The sequence below is a fragment of the Topomyia yanbarensis genome, chromosome 2 (assembly GCF_030247195.1).
Source record: "Topomyia yanbarensis strain Yona2022 chromosome 2, ASM3024719v1, whole genome shotgun sequence".
NCBI lineage: Eukaryota > Metazoa > Arthropoda > Insecta > Diptera > Culicidae > Topomyia > Topomyia yanbarensis.
Window position 1 is genome coordinate 57669947 of NC_080671.1, and position 19952 is coordinate 57689898.

The window sequence follows — 19952 nt, forward strand, 5'->3', positions numbered from 1 at the left end:
GTTTGGTGGTGATTACCTAGTATGCTGATAAGTTTATGTGAGTAGATAATGAATCCGAAAATAAGCATTATTTGTAATTTTCATATTAGGCAACTAAGGGCGATTAAATGGCGCGTTCCGTGGGCGATTTAAAGGCGTCAAGAAAATGACGGCGGCAAATCGCCCAAATGTTGCATTTGAAATAGGCCCCTAATTATCAGCAATTTGCGCGCAAATTGAAGGGAAATGCGCATCCGAGTTGGCAAATAGCCCCCTGTTAGCCAGCAACTTGCCCTTCTGGCCGGGTATCGAAATGAAAATACACAGCAGGAAATTAAATTTATTAAACTAAAAAGATATTTTCATTTAATTTACTTCTAATTTTAAGAAGCAATTAACCCTATATATTTTCAATATAACAGATAGGAAGTTACTTTGTTCCGCAAAAATATATGATTGAACACTGCAAACATATCATGAAAAAAACTAATTTTAAAGGGTCTTCCATATAACATGTATCATAACTCGAAAACCATTAAAGCTAGAAATATGATGTATTCAACAATTTCCTTTGCAGTAAAATGTTCCACAACTCTGCCGAATACAAAAAGTTTCTATCAATTATAGGTAAATTAATCACTGAAGAATATATTCATGTAGATGCGCAATCTTAATGGCAAGAACTTCTCAGAACAACTAAAGTTAACGGTTTAGACGCTATTAATTTTGAGCACGAAAACAAATTACTGTGCATTCGGACAAATACCATTCGGGTAAATGGCTTTCGGGCACACGTAGGGTAAATGTTATAGAATGGAGGTAAGACAACCTAAACCTGCGTAAACGCGTATTTGCCGAAGCAAGACGAAGGTTTGCCAGGAACGAAACGTCGAAGTTTAACGAAATAAAAATTGAGTTTTAGATAAGGAATCGCATCCATTTTGGTAAAGGGTTTTTATCGAAAGGTCGGGAGCGACCGATTTAATTTGCTGCCTGAGCAAAACCTTTTTGGAACGCTGATAACTCCGTACCTATGAATCAGTTGCTTTTTACACATGACTTGACCGGCGAGGGGAGCATCCAACGTTGCGTGCGAATAAGAAATGTTTGCAATCCGTGCTGTGTCCAAAGCTGTTTTGGGCTGCCACTGAACGTCAGAGAAAATAAGCTGCGCTGAATATCGATAACTACTAGATACGAGATACTGGAGATAGGCTTTTAATATTACTTGCTTCCCAAAGTGTCCTAGATGCGGGAAAAAATATAAGCAACCGGAAGGTAGGTGTTATGCGATTATGATCCATTTTTTTAGTAGAAGTGAAGTTTTCATGGAATCTATCGATCATTCCCTTGCGGTTATCAATGTTTTAATATATTATTCCGTTGCACAATATCGACATAACTTCTGAAATATCAATATATTTGATTTAACCAAATCTCAGTGTATTTTTTATGTCCTTGACATTACCATCCATTTTTTTTCAACAAAAGAACACTTTTAAATGCTATTTTACGGGGTTCGGGAGTGAATACACATGATTTAAAATATTGGTAGATTCGGAGAAGAATGACCCTTAGGGTTAAATCCTCCATAAGAAACAACATCTAACATATTAGTAGATTCATGGTGACTACACTTACTTGATTGCCCGACATGTGAAGAACACGATGCGCTTCAATTTTTTATTGTAGAAGAAATAATTGAATGACCACAAGCAGCCCGGTTCTCCGAACGGATCCGAGTTTAAATCCGGATTGTAGCTATAGATGTCACAATCATTCAGCAAGATTTCTTCCTCAATGGTTGACCACAAAGCGGTGCGAATCTTTTGGTACTGCTCACCGGCAACCGCCGAAAGATTTCCCTCGATCGAGTTGAGAACCCACTGGAGTGAAGGCTCCCTGCTGAACTCGTGGCTCTGTAATATAAAAACGAAAAAAAATAGTTACCATACTTCCTTTAAACTATTTTGTCGACTGAATGAGTACATTTATACGTCTTTTTTGGTTAAACAAGAAGAGACGTTACAAGCGGTTTTGTTACAGTGAGCGGATTGCGTGAGTCGTAAGACAAGAAAAAAATAGATCTTTGGACATAGCTCCGTCTATCTTTTTAAATACACTGCTGGCCAATAAAATAGGTGTGTGATAGACTATTTTGTTTTTCTCTCAATTACACAGACAAAGTTACAGCAGTCTCAATCACACCTACCGCACACACAAGCCTTAGTATCTGTCAAGTTTCTAGTGGGTTGTTGGCGCTGATTACATTTGCAATCTTTGTCAAGATGCAAAACAAGACTGCCGCAGGTTTTTTCGTGTGGTCAATATAATAGGTGTGTGAAATATATTAAAGGGTTATTATTTTACATAATTCCATTATACGTTTTATTTGGTGACGTTTGAATCCTGCGTACGAATAAATGTTTAAATGTTGAATAAGTCAAAGATTTGTTATAGAATGGTTCGAGCATGTCACTCTACTAGAGTGGAACGAGAACGAGAGAAAACTTCGTTACAAATGTCTTAAGGTTGCACAGAGAATGCGCAAAATTCGCAATCGAGAAAAACAGTTTTTTTCCACACCGTATATCAGATCTTCATAAAAATCAATCAGCAGTACTGTAACAACATTCTACATACGCTGATTGATTTTTATGAAGATCTGACATATGGTGTGGGAAAAAACTGCTTTTTTCGTTTGCGAATTTTGCGCGATCTCTGTGCAACCTTAAAATCTTTGAAAAAAGGAAACGCGCAAAACACCCAAGAAAACATCTACAGCAGCTGACCATTGTATTGCATTATTAGCGAAATCTGATCCATTCGCGTCATCCAAGACTAATTCAGCACAGATTTGTAGCCCCTCGACTTGCTCAGTGGGTGGTTGGAGGGGGATTATGCTCTCTACTGCTGGTATACATTCAGGGTTTTAGTTGTACTCACCACGGAACTCATTCACTTCGGGAACAGGGGAAACCGGACCATCAATCGCTGCTGCAACCAAGGTGAACAACTAAAAAGGTAAAGCAATATTTTAATATGCTCAAAAGCGATACCGTGAATGCTCTTTCAGCGGAAACATCCTAGGACGAGGACTGACGACTCCTTTCGAGTCCGGAAACCGATTCAAAGTAGTGGTGTTATTGTACGGACAATGTTATACGAGAATATACAGATGGTACAGAATTTTAATTTATACATACAATTTATTACCATACCCTAACTAAACTTAATGCTATGTGACGTCACGATTTAGCTACTTGCGGATCTTTTTATCTGGTGCAGGTTTACAGTGGTTGTGCGGCTGACTATTACAGCCATGGCAAATTCTGGTGGATCTGGGTTCGCTGGTGGCAGGAAAACGGTCCGGAACTTTGAAGGCGACAAACCTGCCGACCTCGTAATTGTACACCGTCAATAACAATGGCGGCGTTAGCACACTGGCGGAGTTGCCAAAAATGGCGGCGAATCTCCCCAGCGCGTCGGATCTAGGGTTCTTCAGCAAGGACTCTCGGTTCTCTAATCGGTTCGCTTTGAGGATTTCTGTTTGGCGTGCTTCCTGCGAAGAAACCCTTCGGACGTAGTCCGAAGCCAGAGAAAAAAAGGCCCGCTGTGGACCTGCACAGCGCAAATTAGCATATACTAAGGTGTTTCGAAACCCTATCCCGCACCATCTTTTAACCTGTTTTATGTAGCAATTTTACCTTTTTAACTTGATTTTAATTTGTATGGGATTCGTGCTTTTCAATTTCTTCGTTTTTTCTTCGTTTTGTGACACTGTTAAAATACATACAAAAATTTACAATTTGTTTTATACTAGGACAATACGCTATCACTATTTACTAACCGTACTATAACCGTTTACTTTTACTTTTAATCTAATCTATCTATATCTAAAACTAAAAAAGAACATTATTCACACAATACACCACTTAAACTGTACAAGAAAAATCACATTGAATAATGAGCAAAAACCGCGCGCACTTCTGACTTCCTCGAATGTCGAGAACCGAAAGAACTATCTCGGCGACCGCCGAGCCTAACTCAGCTCGGATGATACCGAAAAACCTCAATTTTTGCAATATCATCCGAACTGACATTTAAATTGTCAAAACCTTGGCAGCCCTTCCAATGGCTGCGACAGCGATGGATAGCATGTTGCGCTACGTTATGCTCACACCGTTGTGATGAGACACCTTGGGTGAGCGCCTGCAACCCTTCTGCGTGAGTGACCCACCCGTCTCAGATGACAACCTGGACTTGGAAGGCCATCACTCACACATTTTGATGTTTTACACAGAGTAGGAGTTAGGGATTGGGAAAGGGAATGAGCAAACCTAGCGACACTTATCAATTTGGCAAAGCCAACTAACAACTGTCGTAACCGGTGGTTACAATACCCCATCGTCCCCCTCCCAATTAACGAAGTATTGGTTTAAATTAAACAAACAATTGTTATTATTCCACATCTTAACGTTCCCTGACGAAAAATAATTTTGCCGATTGGAAAATTATTCCCAGGTACGCCTTCATAGGCCCTTATTAAAAAGTGTTCTATACATCCACTTCACTCAACGAAGTGGAGAAAGAACTCATTACACCAACACATGTGTGTGTTGAAAACTGTCAGCCGTCGATCACGATTGTTGTTTACTATACCGCTACGCGTGCGTGAGTGAAAAGTGTTTTATCTCATTTAATTATATTTTTGAAGTGTTATTTTACTATTTTACAGGTAGGTTGTGCACGAAAAACGCGTCGTTGCCGTGAAGCTTTCGCGGTGCACCAAAATCGGCAAAATTTCTAGTGAGCTCTGGTCGTTTTTGATGACATTCGTCGGTTTCGTTGGAAATTTGCTGGAGGAAGGTTTCACGGCAAGGAGACAATTTCCCTTGAAGATTTTTTTCACGTAAGTAGACAATATAAACAAGCTAATCGACATCTATTATTGACTATATAAATCTCATTTCAGATCGCAATTTACAGTTGCTACTCATTGAGGTCCGGACCGCTCAATGGTGCCCCCAAATTGATTGAAAATAATTTGCTGGAAGTCTTATTCGATTTTTTTTCCATTTCAGGCTTCGGGTTTCAAATCAGCCACGGAAAAAACCCCAATCGGTTTACCAGCTTCATTGGCAAGCTCATACGAGCTGGTGCCAATTCGTGCAAGGACTACGCACGGGATGTACAGCGCATCCAGTTTGGCGTTGTAGGCATCAGCTGCTGATGACTGTTTAAAGTTCCTCCTGTACACTCTCTGCCCTACAGAGTAAACAGGAGCAGCCGTCTTCGACCGCAAATTGTAGTCCATGACATGTTTGTCATGGGCTTTTCTTAAATTTTTGTATACTATGGAGTAAATTTTCCTGTTCACCTCTCCTCTCAGTTCCATTCTTTCCTCCTCAGATATATCCCTTTCGTCCCTATCCATTTTGTGCTCTCCTGCTCTTTCAACTATATCATGTCCGAAAAGAATTCGATAGGGAGAATAACCTGTCGCGGTATGGGGTGTATTATTGAGGCAAAACTCAATCTCGGACACCCGGGTGTCCCAAATCTTCTGATTTTCTTTGACGTAGGATCGGAGACACGCGTTTATTGTTCGATTCAGCCGTTCCACCGGGTTCGATTGACTGTGGTGCCTCGAATTGGCCCAGTGTTGAATACCGTATTTGGATAGTAGAGTTTTAAATTCGGTGGACAAAAAGGTGGTCGCGTTATCGGATATTAAATATTCCGGAACCGAGTACTTACGGAACCAACATTCTTCGAGAACCTTGGTTACTTGGGGCGCGGAGATTCGTTTCATTGGAACTAAGATCGACCATTTCGAAAACAAGTCCATCACGACTAGTAGATGTGCGTTGCCGTTTTTACTACGGGGAAGGGACTGGATGAAATCTAGTGCGATGATTTGGAAGGGTTTCGTTGTTAGGCGTTGTTTACCGGGTTCAGGGATTTGTGAACGATTCGCGGGCTTATTTTGTTTGCATAGTGAGCAGTGTCGAATGTATTTCTGGACATCTTCGGCCATTTTGGGCCAGAAGTACTTCTTCCTAACAAAAGCTAAAGTCTTCTCCGTCCCTAGATGCATTTTGTCGTCATGCTCTTCGACGAGGATCCTTTCTCTCGCAGAAGCTGGTACACAAGTCTTCCAAGAAAAACGGTAATCTAACGAATCTCCCTGAACGGAAACAAATTTTTTTAAGATTCCCCGCTCAAGTTTAAAATCTTTATATTTTTCAGGGTTTTCTTGTACCTTTTGAACCATTTCCGGATACCATCCGGTTTCATCAGTGGACATAACTTCTTCAACGGACCTGGACAAAGCATCCGGAACGTAATTCTCGGACCCTTTCCTGTGCAGAATGGTCATATCATGGCGCTGCAGGTCCATACTCCAGCGACATAAGCGAGATGACGTACGCCAACTGCTTCGCATAATGTATGTTAATGCTGACGCGTCGGTGTAAACGGTGAATTTAGCACCTTCGATGTAACATCTAAATTTTTCGATGGATCTTATTACCGCCAATCCTTCCTTTTCTGTGGCGAAGTATCTTTGTTGGATTGTACTTAGCTTCTGCGAGAAAAAGGCTATAGGCTTTTCTGTTTCATCATGCGTTTGTGTAAGGACACCGGCAATCGCCGTATCGCTTGCGTCGCAGTGGATCGCGAAAGGTAAGTTGAAGTTTGGATTTGTAAGGATTGGGGCACTAATTAAGAGTCCCTTGATGTTTGCAAATGATAATTCTGCTTTATCATTCCAGATTACGGCTTTGGGCTTATTTCTAAGGAGCTCTGTTAGGGGTTGTGTAACCTCACTATAGTCGGCTATGAACCGTCTATAATAGTTACACATTCCTAAGAATCTCCTTAGAGCCCTTAACGAGGTAGGTCTTTCGTAGTTGACAATGGCGGATACTCGGTCAGGGTTGGGCCTTAGGCCTCCTTGACCCAAGATGTATCCCAGGTATGGAACTTCTGCCACACAAAAACGAGATTTGCTTAAATTAATTGAGAGATTGGCCGCGTTTAAACGCTTCGCAACCTCTTCTAGCAGGGCCAGGTGTTACTCAAACGTATTTGAAACCACAATTATGTCGTCCAGGTATACAAATACGTTTGGTTCCAGTTCACCTCCACCTAAGACTCGATCCATCAGTCTCGACAGCGTTGCCGGGCTATTGACTAGACCGAAAGGCATTCGGGTGAACTGGAACAATCCTCGCCCCAACACGGAGAATGCCGTATATTTTCGCGAACGAGGGTGTAACGGAACTTGTAGAAAGGCTTTAGAGAGGTCTATGGTTGTAATATATTCCGCCGCCCCGAGTCTGCTTAAGATACGGTCCGCATGTGGGAGAGGATAGCAATCCCTGACAGTGCGGTCGTTGAGTTTACGCGCGTCAAGGCATAAACGTATAGAGCCATCTGTTTTGTCTACCGGGACGAGGCGTAAGGCCCAATCACTGTAAGACTTTTCAATCACTTTGCTTTGAAGCATCTTGTTCAATTCTTCATTGATTTGTTCCTGCTTCTTCGGCGAAGTTGGGAACGGGTTAATTCGAGCGGGCGGAAGTTTTTTCGCTTCTTCTGTTAGCTCGATTCGATGGTTAATTAAGTGTGTAGTGTCAAGGGTACCTTCTCCTGCTACTTTGAATAACGTTTTTACATATTCTAATCTATGTTTCTGATCCTCCGTTAATTCTAATTCATCGTTGTCCGTATCTGTACCGGACTCGTTCGCGCATAATTTTGATTCATCGTCACGTTCTAATTCTTCCACCTTTGCTTGACCTATGGTTGGTCGAATATCGAACGATTTCCAAAAATTCATCCCAAGGAGAATTCGTCTCTTTAGGGAGGGAACTACTAGGGCTTCTACAATTTTCGTTGCATTATTAAAAGTAACAGGAAGGCACACCACTCCACTAACTTTCAGCTGCTCCCCATTTGCAGTTTTAAGGCTTACATCTGAAGGGAGTAATTTCAAATTACACTTTTTAATAATTTTTTTGGAACCGACACCCAGGATACTTAAATGAGCGCCGCTGTCCAGTAGGCCTACCATAGGTATTCCTAGGACAGATATTTTAACAAACGGTCTCTCGTCATTTTCTGGGTGTATAATCGACTCATTAATCTCGTAATTGTAAGAATGCACGTACTCGGAGGAACAAACTTGGTCGAGACCAAGGTTTTGCAATTGTTCGGTGCAATCTTGCGGTAAAAGGGGCTTTATGAGCGGCAGACTGGCCTGCCCTTCGGGACAGTCTTGACTGCGTTTTTTTTACAGAAGGGACAAGTGTCGGTATCCACATCATGAAAGCCACATCGTTGACAATATTGGTGTCGCGGTCTGTCACACTCTCGAGCATGGTGGCCTTTGAGGCGACAGTTGAAACAAACGCCGTCTTTCGGTACTTGATAGTTATCCAGCACAATTTGCAGTCCCTGTGGTCGATCCCTTTCACTACCCTGTTGCGAGTTCGGCACACGTTTAATCTCCTCATCCGAAATGTTCGCGCGCGATTTGGAGTTATTAAAGACTCGCGATTTGTACTGTTCGTTGTCGGGCTTAGCTTTCTGTTTCCGTTTCGCGCCGGTTTCGATTTCGTTAACCTGCTTCCCCCGGGGATTGTTCTCGTTCGCGTGGGGTTGGTATTTATACCAATAGGTGGCATCTAACCGTCTGCCAAATTTCTTGAGATCAGCCAAGTTGTCGATTTCTGACGACACCGCATGGCCTTTATATTCCGCGCGCATATTACGAAACACGATTTCAAACTTCTTGCGTTCTGTCATAGGCTTGGTTAACGAGTTGAAAATTTTCTGTATGTCCAGAAAATAATCCTGAAATTTTTCGCGGGGACTCTGCTTTCTCGCGATCGCGCGTATTTCGCTCGTGTGGTCGTGATCCGGACTCAAAAATTCCCTCTTGAGTTCTTCTTTAAGCTCTTCCCAAGATGAGAAATCATCATTCTCGAAACCCGTCATGTACCACGATTTCGCCGGTCCACTAAACAGATGAATTGCTGAACGGAACAATTCTCTGGTGGACATATTTTCCGACTTCGCGTAGAACTCAACTTCCCGTAAAAATTTCATTAACAACTGACCGTCATCGGACCCGTCGTATTTTAGTCTCCAGTCTGACACTGGCCTACACTTCCCTGATCTCGGTCCTGGTCTATACTCCCGACGATTATTATTAACCCTGACATTTCGATTCGATCTCCGCGAGCTATATTGCGTTCTATCCGTCGAGCAACCGGATTCGGTTTCAGACGATGTCTCTGAAACTGGTTTACTTTTTCGCGACGACTTGGGTGACGAACTCTTATTTTTGCTTTTGACGAAAATTTCCCTATTCTTGTCAATCACAGGGTCTACTTGGTTGGACGCACTATCTGCTGCACTAAAATGAAGCACTTTCTGAGCAGGCCATATTTGCATTTGTGGGGGTCCAAACATCCATGGGTATGCACCAGGTTGCGTCATCCATGGGAACCAATTGTTCATTGGAATATTCCAACCAGTCGAAAAATTGTCTAATGATTTAAGGTTTCGTTTTAAATGTTCTCCCGGGGTTACGAAATCGTTATCGTCGTTTTGACTAGACGACGCAGTTGATTTCCTATCGATATTCGAACCGGCGGGGCCGATGGACATATTCGCCATCGACTGATTTAATTGGGTTGCAATTTCTTGCTGGCCTATTGCCGAGAAAAAAGAGAAATGCATATTAAACGCACCGCGAATGCACGACACTAGCGAATCTACATCGTTTAAATCTTCCTCCTCATCCGTATTTTCCGCCACTCGTTTAACGCGCGCGAAGCAATGTACAAGCCTAGTTTTTAACGCTTCACGTGACCCTTCGTACCTTCTGGGATTTCTTAAATAATCTCTAATGTCCTTAATCTTTCTATCTATAAGCTTGATCTCTTCATCGACCGTTGTATCAAGCCGATTGAAATCAATATCGCGGATATCACTGTTCTTCTCTGTTTTAATTTGTTCCCTCAAACGCCGCGCGAGGGCTGCTCGCGTTTCAGCTTCCGTAAATTCTATTCCGCGGATCGCGAGCTCGTGTGCGATTTCATCCCTTTCCAGGTGATGAACGAGCAAACTTTTATACAGAATATCAAATTCAACATCCATTTTCCGAAAAACTGTATACTTTCGTTCAGAGGACGAAAATAACCTAATAAAACAGCGTTCTGTTTTGTACTCCCTCCGTAGGGATTTTGAAAAAAAAATCTAACTGTGGGTTGTTATGTTGGGCGCCAATTTGTAGCCCCTCGACTTGCTCAGTGGGTGGTTGGAGGGGGATTATGCTCTCTACTGCTGGTATACATTCAGGGTTTTAGTTGTACTCACCACGGAACTCATTCACTTCGGGAACAGGGGAAACCGGACCATCAATCGCTGCTGCAACCAAGGTGAACAACTAAAAAGGTAAAGCAATATTTTAATATGCTCAAAAGCGATACCGTGAATGCTCTTTCAGCGGAAACATCCTAGGACGAGGACTGACGACTCCTTTCGAGTCCGGAAACCGATTCAAAGTAGTGGTGTTATTGTACGGACAATGTTATACGAGAATATACAGATGGTACAGAATTTTAATTTATACATACAATTTATTACCATACCCTAACTAAACTTAATGCTATGTGACGTCACGATTTAGCTACTTGCGGATCTTTTTATCTGGTGCAAGTTTACAGTGGTTGTGCGGCTGACTATTACAGCCATGGCAAATTCTGGTGGATCTGGGTTCGCTGGTGGCAGGAAAACGGTCCGGAACTTTGAAGGCGACAAACCTGCCGACCTCGTAATTGTACACCGTCAATAACAATGGCGGCGTTAGCACACTGGCGGAGTTGCCAAAAATGGCGGCGAATCTCCCCAGCGCGTCGGATCTAGGGTTCTTCAGCAAGGACTCTCGGTTCTCTAATCGGTTCGCTTTGAGGATTTCTGTTTGGCGTGCTTCCTGCGAAGAAACCCTTCGGACGTAGTCCGAAGCCAGAGAAAAAAAGGCCCGCTGTGGACCTGCACAGCGCAAATTAGCATATACTAAGGTGTTTCGAAACCCTATCCCGCACCATCTTTTAACCTGTTTTATGTAGCAATTTTACCTTTTCAACTTGATTTTAATTTGTATGGGATTCGTGCTTTTCAATTTCTTCGTTTTTTCTTCGTTTTGTGACACTGTTAAAATACATACAAAAATTTACAATTTGTTTTATACTAGGACAATACGCTATCACTATTTACTAACCGTACTATAACCGTTTACTTTTACTTTTAATCTAATCTATCTATATCTAAAACTAAAAAAGAACATTATTCACACAATACACCACTTAAACTGTACAAGAAAAATCACATTGAATAATGAGCAAAAACCGCGCGCACTTCTGACTTCCTCGAATGTCGAGAACCGAAAGAACTATCTCGGCGACCGCCGAGCCTAACTCAGCTCGGATGATACCGAAAAACCTCAATTTTTGCAATATCATCCGAACTGACATTTAAATTGTCAAAACCTTGGCAGCCCTTCCAATGGCTGCGACAGCGATGGATAGCATGTTGCGCTACGTTATGCTCACACCGTTGTGATGAGACACCTTGGGTGAGCGCCTGCAACCCTTCTGCGTGAGTGACCCACCCGTCTCAGATGACAACCTGGACTTGGAAGGCCATCACTCACACATTTTGATGTTTTACACAGAGTAGGAGTTAGGGATTGGGAAAGGGAATGAGCAAACCTAGCGACACTTATCAATTTGGCAAAGCCAACTAACAACTGTCGTAACCGGTGGTTACAGATTGGAAAAGTGGTAGGTCCGAGAACAGTTCGCAGTAGGCCGTAAAATTCCAATCTTCCAGAAAGAATTGCTAAGAAGGGTCCACTATTGCGAAGCAAAAGCCTTCGAAGAAATATGCAATTTGCTTTTTAACAGTGTTAATGGGCTTGGTTCGGAAGGAATCAATAAATGGCAACATATCCTTCGGAGGGCCGAACCGAAGACAAATCTGTTTTTCTCCGATGCACAAAGAAACGTTAAACGTCCAAAGTGCATAGAGTTTAATCTGCGACACACGCAAAGTATGGTAAAGCACGGGAGCGAGAACAATGAGGATTGGGCCTTGCTTTTCGTGGAATGGCGCAGGTCCTATTTTTCACAACATCACTATAATGGCAAGATTCGAATGCAAGGCTAAAGGATGGACATCCTAAAGGATGTCATGCAGTTTTATCCCAAAGATAACGTGCCTTTACATGGCAGTTTCAGCAAGATATTGATCGAAAACACACATCGGAATATTTAAAGGAATGATTTCGGGATAATAAAGTGACTATAATTTCGGACCCTGCCAATCTCCTGTCATCAATTCCGTAGAAAATCTACGGAATGTACTTAAAAAGAAGTTATTCGATCAAAATTTCACAAATAAGGATCGATTGTGGGAAGCAGCTTAAAAGGAATGGTACGCTATACCAACGGAAACTTATCAGCAATTGAATGACTCAATGCCAAGACGAATGGGTAAAATTTATGTGAATAAGCGAGTTTACACAGTTTACTAGTTGTTAAAAATACCAAGTCTTAAAATCAATGGTTTTGAAAATTTTTAATGCAATGGACTACAATACACCTATTTCATTGACCAGGTACTTTTTTGGATTTCATGGAGAAGAGAGAGAGTTATGATAACGCATAACATTTATTTTACAAATAAAAATGTTCCTTTTCATATTTACGACTGTGCCTAACTATAAAATATTTGAATATAAAAATATTTTTGGAGAAAACTCAAAATTTCATGTATTTTTATCTCACACCTATTTTATTGACCAGCAGTGTACATTCATTTGTGTGTTCTCGGCGTGAGCCAGAATATCCATTTTATTTAATTTATGAGTTACGATTGTGAACACTATATTTGTCCTTAGCGGAAATTTTGGAATGAACTATTGTATTTTCACTAAGGAGAAAATTGTTTAAAATCACATTTGCGCGTAAAAGACACAAAACCTGTAATTAAATTAGTTATGGAGATGGGTTTCGAGTTTTTCTCATCAGAATCCGACACTAGCTTAGTGACAGGACTAAGCACCAACCCGTAGATTCGGAGAGCTACAAGCGAGTATTAATAAATGCGATAATAGAAGATGTCAATACCTATTTCGCTACATTTTTTCTTATTATATTTGGCAGCTTATAGCTACTTAAGTGGATTTCGACCCGCCCTGCGAGTCAAATTTTACAAAATTGAGCGGTTTGCGTACGTTTGTAACGACAGTAAAAGCAAACGGGAGCCTGCTTCGATCGAACCACATTCGTTCGAAAATGCGATCCGTCGTAATGCAGAATAAGGCTGATTATAACCGATTTTGATAATCCATGTTCTAGTCGATATTGGTAGTTGTTATGATTGGGGAAAGCATAGCGAATGACTCAATCTGGTCAAACCGAACGCCAAACCAAGCATATCTGAGAAAGCGGTACGCCATTTCTAAGAGAAACCGGTCGAGCGAAACAATCAGTAGTTCTGCATTCCTTTGCTGAACTAGTCAACAAACCCAAGGACAAAATAATTGACAATTAGCAGGACCCTTATGCGTCGCCGCCCAAGCGAAGTGATCAATTGACTTGTAAGTAGGAATATAAATCCACCAACCAGTCATGAAGACATCCTTAGCGACGAGAATGGAACCTAACAAACGACGAAAGCCACAGGCCCAGAACAAACCCGTCCCTCATCAACAAAAAGAAAACGTGTACCTGGCCCTCACTCTGAATCCAGAAATCACTTTTTTGTTGATAACAAGAAACATTGGCCACCATCCTATTTACAGACCAAACAATACGTATTCCCCAGGTATCAGTTCCTAGGTTATCAAACTGAAAAAAGCAAAAATATACTCTGCTTGGTTTAGCAGTACCCGGATGGAACTTAATCTTATACGCAAAGCTCTAACGCCGATGTGAAGCGATATTGCGAATCTTTTCTAAAATCCACATCGAGACTTTTCAGCCATGCGCCACCAAGCCGTGCGCCGAATTACGCGCATGTTCACTTTGCATTAGTGCAAGCGAAAAAACGGTTTGACGTTTATTTTTGTATCGTTCGCCGCACTCATTTGTGTCACATATAGCAACAAATCGACGAAACGCTAGTTTATCTCGGGAGGGTGTACCCCATTTGGCATAATGGACGTTTGGCATAACGGGTTTGGCATAAAGACGTTTGGCATAATGGACATTTGGCATAATGCTTATTGAGAGGTAGGGACATTTGGCATAATGGACGTTTGGCATAATGGACATTTGGCATAATACCTATTGGGGGTTAAGGGACATTTGGCATAACGGACGTTTGGCATAATGGACATTTGGCATAATATTTATTGGGGGGTAATGAGACATTTGGCATAATGGACATTTGGCATAAAATGGCATAATACTTATTGGGGAATGAATCCAAAATTATCATAATCAACTTTTGTCATATATACGATGTTTCATTTCGTAATTTGGAATCAACCCAAAAAAATATTTTCCATTTTGTATGAATTACGCAATATATAAGTATTTAGTTGGATCATCACAAAAAATGACTAAATATAGGCACATTTACACACATTATTCTTAATGGGTTAAAGGGTCCTTTGGATTACGTGGTGTAAATTCAGCAAGTAAGACTTCCGTTTTTTGATAACTTGAATAAAGAATAACATGTACGGCAGAATACAGATGTATAATTGTGTTATTTGTAAAGAAGGCTGCATCGCTATGCATTTCATATAATACTTAATTACTATTAGGCACAGAATTGTGATGCACCCTACTTTACATTATATATAGAGCATTCCACATAAAATTTACCACCCCAAATTTTTTACCATTTTTTCGATTTGGCTGTCTAAAATATTTGACACGTATTTTTTTTCAAATAGTAGTAATTCGCTTTAATTTTTTTAAATACTTTTATTTGATCGCCAATACTGCAATAACTGAAGAAGACATTAAAAATTGTTGAAAACATGAAATGTGTGCTTTTCTCAGTTTTCGAATGAAGTTTATTAAAAATAATCATGCTGCTTATTTAATGTAAAATATTGAAATGTTGGATGACTTTCTTTTCTCTTAAAACATTTTTCTTAACGCCATTAACATTTTGGAAAGAACATTTGAGTATTTTCGGCGTTATGAATTTTTCAATCGAACCCTGCACGCGCGAAGCATAACCCCACACTCTTCGCTAACACACGGGTTTGGCTGTAAGAGTTTCTACACGTCAGCGCGTGGAGGAACCTTTCGTGCGCGCAATATGTATACTATTCTGTGCATATTGATAAATAAATAGTATATGAAAAGTATAGTGATTCGCCCTTCTTTACAAAGAACGCAATTATACTTCTGTATTCTACTGTAGTATTGTACAATGTACAGTTTACATGTTACTCATTATTCAAGCTATCGAATTACGAAAATTTCACTTGCAGAATTTACATCACGTAATCCAAAGGGCCCTTTAACCTATTAAAAATATGTTCAAATGTGCCTATCTCTAATCATTTTTTTCTTTGCGATCCGTCTAACTACTTACAGATTGCGTGATTCATATAATATGAATTTTTTTCTGTTGGTAACAAAACAAGTAACAAAACAAAACATCATATATATGACGAAAGTTGATTATGATAATTTTGGATTCACTCCCCAATAAGTATTATGCCAAATGTCCATTATGCCAAATGTCCCTTTACCCTCCAATAGGTATTATGCCAAATGTCCATTATGCCAAACGTCCGTTATGCCAAATGTCCCTTAACCCCCAATAGGTGTTATGCCAAATGTCCATTATGCCAAACGTCCATTATGCCAAATGTCCCTACCTCTCAATAAGCATTATGCCAAATGTCCATTATGCCAAACGTCTTTATGCCAAACCCGTTATGCCAAACGTCCATTATGCCATATGGGGTACACCCTCTCGGGATAGGCAATATTCGAACGGAAATATTATTTGATGACACAGCCGTTCTACGCATAATTGTCCCATGTTACTTTTTGATTATTTTTTTTCCTTTTTTTCATCAAACTGTCCTTTTTGAGGTAAATTTTCAGAAAACACATCCAAATCATATAGTTTGTTCGAAGACTCCGTGAAAAAAATACCAAGTCTGTTTGTCCCATTGTTAAAATTTTACGCATGATTGTCCCACTAACACAAAACCAAAATAAATATCCTACAATAGCAAAATAATTACGTAGCGTTTAGTTAAGAAGTACATTACGCTAGATGCCGGACACTGGAAAAATAGTGGAAAAATAAACTTCCGGTTCCCGCATTACAGTCCCACGTACATTTTCATCAGTTTTGAATTAATCTCAGGGTTAGGTCACATTTTTATTGCGCTATCAAATAACGCACTGTAAATTATTGATTTATTAAAAAAAAACCCCAGCTAGTGTCAGTCCCATACGAGAAGTACCCGCATACCAATCCCGTATGCATTTTGGATGAAAGCTGCAGATAATATTTATCTCTTATATTTGTAGTGATACTTTTTCGACTTTCCTGATCAAATGCTCCTCAATGAAACTGATTTGGGTGGTAATATGATAATTTTGCATATGGGACTGTTACGTGAGTAACGGTAAAGCAGCCTCGACACAAAGCAACTGAAACCAATGCAAACAAAATGCTTAATGCGAAAAATGGAACATAACGAACTCTGTTGTGTATCCTGCTAAATGTCATTTGTATGGGTCATTGGTGCTAAACCGAAACATCAATAGATTCACGAGTTATCAAAGCAATGATGCATTTATTGTACGCATATATTCTTCATTCCTCCTCGCACCGGCCGACGACCATAGAGGGATAAAATTCTTCTAAAACCCATTAATTCTGATTCCCGATAAATCGGTAACAATTTTCTCTAACGAGACGAGATTTCGCCTATTGAACAAAAGGATGTTTTTATTTCAATTTTTTAACGGCCGTACGGTCTAATTATGACACGTATTATAAAAGATTGACTATTATCGGATCATTTGTCGACTCACGATTTCATATAAACAAGCGTTTCCGACATAACCATATATCTCACACACCAAAATTTCGACTAGCAATCCCAAAACAAAGAGAAATTTTCACTTTTTCTTTCAATAAATTTTTCTTAGACCCATTTCAAACAAATCAAAAATCATTGTAGTGGTAGTGCGCGCGAACATCAATAATTATTATGATGATTGACATCGCACTGTAAGGTGCGTCAGAAAACCGGCTTTCGCAGCGGATTTCTTGTGTAGTGCTGTATTCGAAACAAATTCGGTTCCGAGCTAAAAGCACTGTTACGATGAAAGCGAGCATCCATTTTAATTTTGCATAACAAAAACGATCCGTTTTGATTATTGATTCATTCTTATGGACAATCAGATATACAAACACTTTATGAGATTCTCAAAAATCACACGAACGACACTCAACATCCTTATAAGATGTACTAATCCAATTTTTCAAGGCTTAGCGAGAAAGCAAAGGATATAAAGGAGTGTTATTGTAAAAATTTCAAGGGCAAGCAATATACATTTACTTGTCTTCAAGCAAGCAACATGACACACACAAGAAAGCAAAAACGTTGATACGCAATACTAAAGCACGAATACAAGCTACCTTCACTTGTTTACGAATGGGATTCCTGAATTTGCTTTTCTCTAAAAATAAAATTGGTAATCGGAGGAAAATTCACACTCATTTCGTCCTATAATATTCATCGCATCTTATGGCATTTTCGTTTTTAACACTGCACTACACCGGTGTAGTCGGTGCTACACTCATTCAAACTTGGGTGCAATTAGTCTATCCCTTTTTTATATGTACTACACCGGTGTAGCACCGTATAAAAACGAAAATGCTATTAGATTACTTATGCGGATTTCGAGTCACTCTAGTTTCGCTCTAATGTTGGATTTTGTCCATATAAAAATGAGTTTCGAACGACTCTGATCTAAAAATGAAATTAGCATGTGTGCGTACAATTTAATCCCTCGAAAAATATTTTTTGATAAATTTAAAAGATGGAAACAATTTGGGCAAAACTGGTACATATTTTTATATAGGATAATTCAACTGTAATACTTTTTCGTTGACAATCTAGAATGCTAATACTAAAGAATAATGGCAGGCGAGTTTGCAGTATTAGGCAGCATATAGACACAGCATTGAAAACAAAATATGATACATAAATACAAACCTTAGCATCGCTGAAGTCATAGTCCGGCTCAAAGGCGGAATTGAGCGTTGCAATCAGATAGAACAAAGTTTTACGCGAAATGGTATCGCAGAGGGTTACCCCCTCGTCTCCAGACAGTGAGTTACGCATAAACTGCGGTGACAGATCCTGCAGTGTTTGAGGAGGCGAAAGGGCCTCCAAATCGGTTGGCGCCTGCTCTGAAGTAAAACGTTTATACAGGGCCTTGTCGTTTCCTGCCATTTTGCAGGAGTAACTCTCGATGCGACCATGAATGGTACTGTCACCGGTTTGAATGTGGAGTGCATTGTTGATTGCCTCGAAGCTGGTGCTTTCCAGTAGCTTCATTTTTGATCAGTTGTTTATTTTGTACGATGAGATGAAATGGTTATGCTTTCGATTTTTTATCAAATATTAAATGTTGTGTACTTTGAGCTTATGCAATGTGTAAAATAGCTTAGTTGGTTTGTTTTGAACAATTTTCTACACCAACAAACGATGCTTTTTCTAGCTTACAGAACTAAGCTAATGTGTTGTTTTAACACAGAAAAATACTCCACACAGCGGAGATGTATCAGCTTAACAGTGATGCAAACTCGACGCGGTAAAGATCTGTGGAACTGAGTACATGACCATTTTGGGCGACCTCTCTCTTATTAAGCTATTGTTGACTCGGGCGATTCTGAACATGGTCGTAGGGTGCACACAAAGTCTCTTCTTTAATATCTTGGTACTGGCGAATCGGCGACTGCTGTAATGCTGCGTTCGCTGCGGGCACATTTAATACAACTCGGGACAGGCGGTAACTTTGCAGAACCGCTGCAGCAGTTGAACGAACTTTTATATAATAAACAGTTTAACGTTTAGTTTAGTTTTACTTTTAGCGCACACGCACTTAACGGCTCTTCCTTTGCCTGAAATATCGCGAAGGGCAGGGTATTTTCATATAAAAACAACACCCAATCGATTTCTTCACTTCCTCAGTGAGTAACTTGCGTCTTTCTAGCGAATTGTAAATATTCACTTGCTTCTCGTTGCCTCCACGGTCAAGCTTCGGCTGGCGTCTATCGTTCAGTCATAATAAACATACACATTCAAAGCATATTTTGGTAACAAACGCAATCTGATTTCGCGTCAGAAAAGGAACACACGCATACAACTGCTGTCGAAGCTCGGTGATCCACTACAGCTACATATAGATGTACAAAGAGGACTTATATTTTTCCATCATTTTCGCTTCTAGACCAACGAACGAACAACGAAAAATACTTTTTTGCTTAGAAATTTAGGTTTTCCTTGCAAAATTTTACCGCCACGGGTTTCGTAAACCTTTAATTTTCACTTCGCGCTAAACTTTTTTCACTTTACGACAAATTTTGCACAGCTAGGAAGCTATTTTTGTTTTGAGAAAAGCGATTTACAAACTGAGCACTTGAGACGTCCGACTGAAATAGTGGTGTTATGCTAATGAGATGAATTCACAAAGATGTGGCAATGCTATTGCTCTCGTTCGATTTTTACAATTTCATGACGCAATAAATTTTGATTTCCGTATACTTTCATCGATGTTTTCGGTTACAAATACATTCAAATATGGAGTTCACCCGCATGTATTTAATACACACATTGGTGCTATGTGATCAGAGAACGACTAGAGCGAGAGAAACAACCAACCATGTATATG

General features: G+C 40.2%; 1 protein-coding gene and 1 long non-coding RNA gene across 2 annotated transcripts in view; both read right to left on the reverse strand.

Moving 5' to 3' along the window:
• The window catches only part of LOC131685751 (repressor of RNA polymerase III transcription MAF1 homolog), a 28889-nt gene extending 9163 nt beyond the window's left edge, over positions 1 to 19726 (reverse strand). The window contains exons 1-2 of the mRNA XM_058969681.1: positions 18272 to 19726; positions 1621 to 1898 (exon numbers count right to left, since the gene is read on the reverse strand). Of these exons, the coding sequence (XP_058825664.1) occupies positions 1621 to 1898; positions 18272 to 18616 (623 nt within the window). The 5' untranslated portion in view covers positions 18617 to 19726. The remainder of the gene's footprint in view (positions 1 to 1620; positions 1899 to 18271) is intronic.
• On the reverse strand, positions 10154 to 12616 carry LOC131685752 (uncharacterized). Its single transcript, XR_009304864.1, has 3 exons — positions 11276 to 12616; positions 11133 to 11205; positions 10154 to 11046 (listed from the first exon to the last, which is right to left on the reverse strand). It is a non-coding gene; the product is annotated as an uncharacterized LOC131685752 (long non-coding RNA).
• Positions 19727 to 19952: the final 226 nt, after the last annotated feature.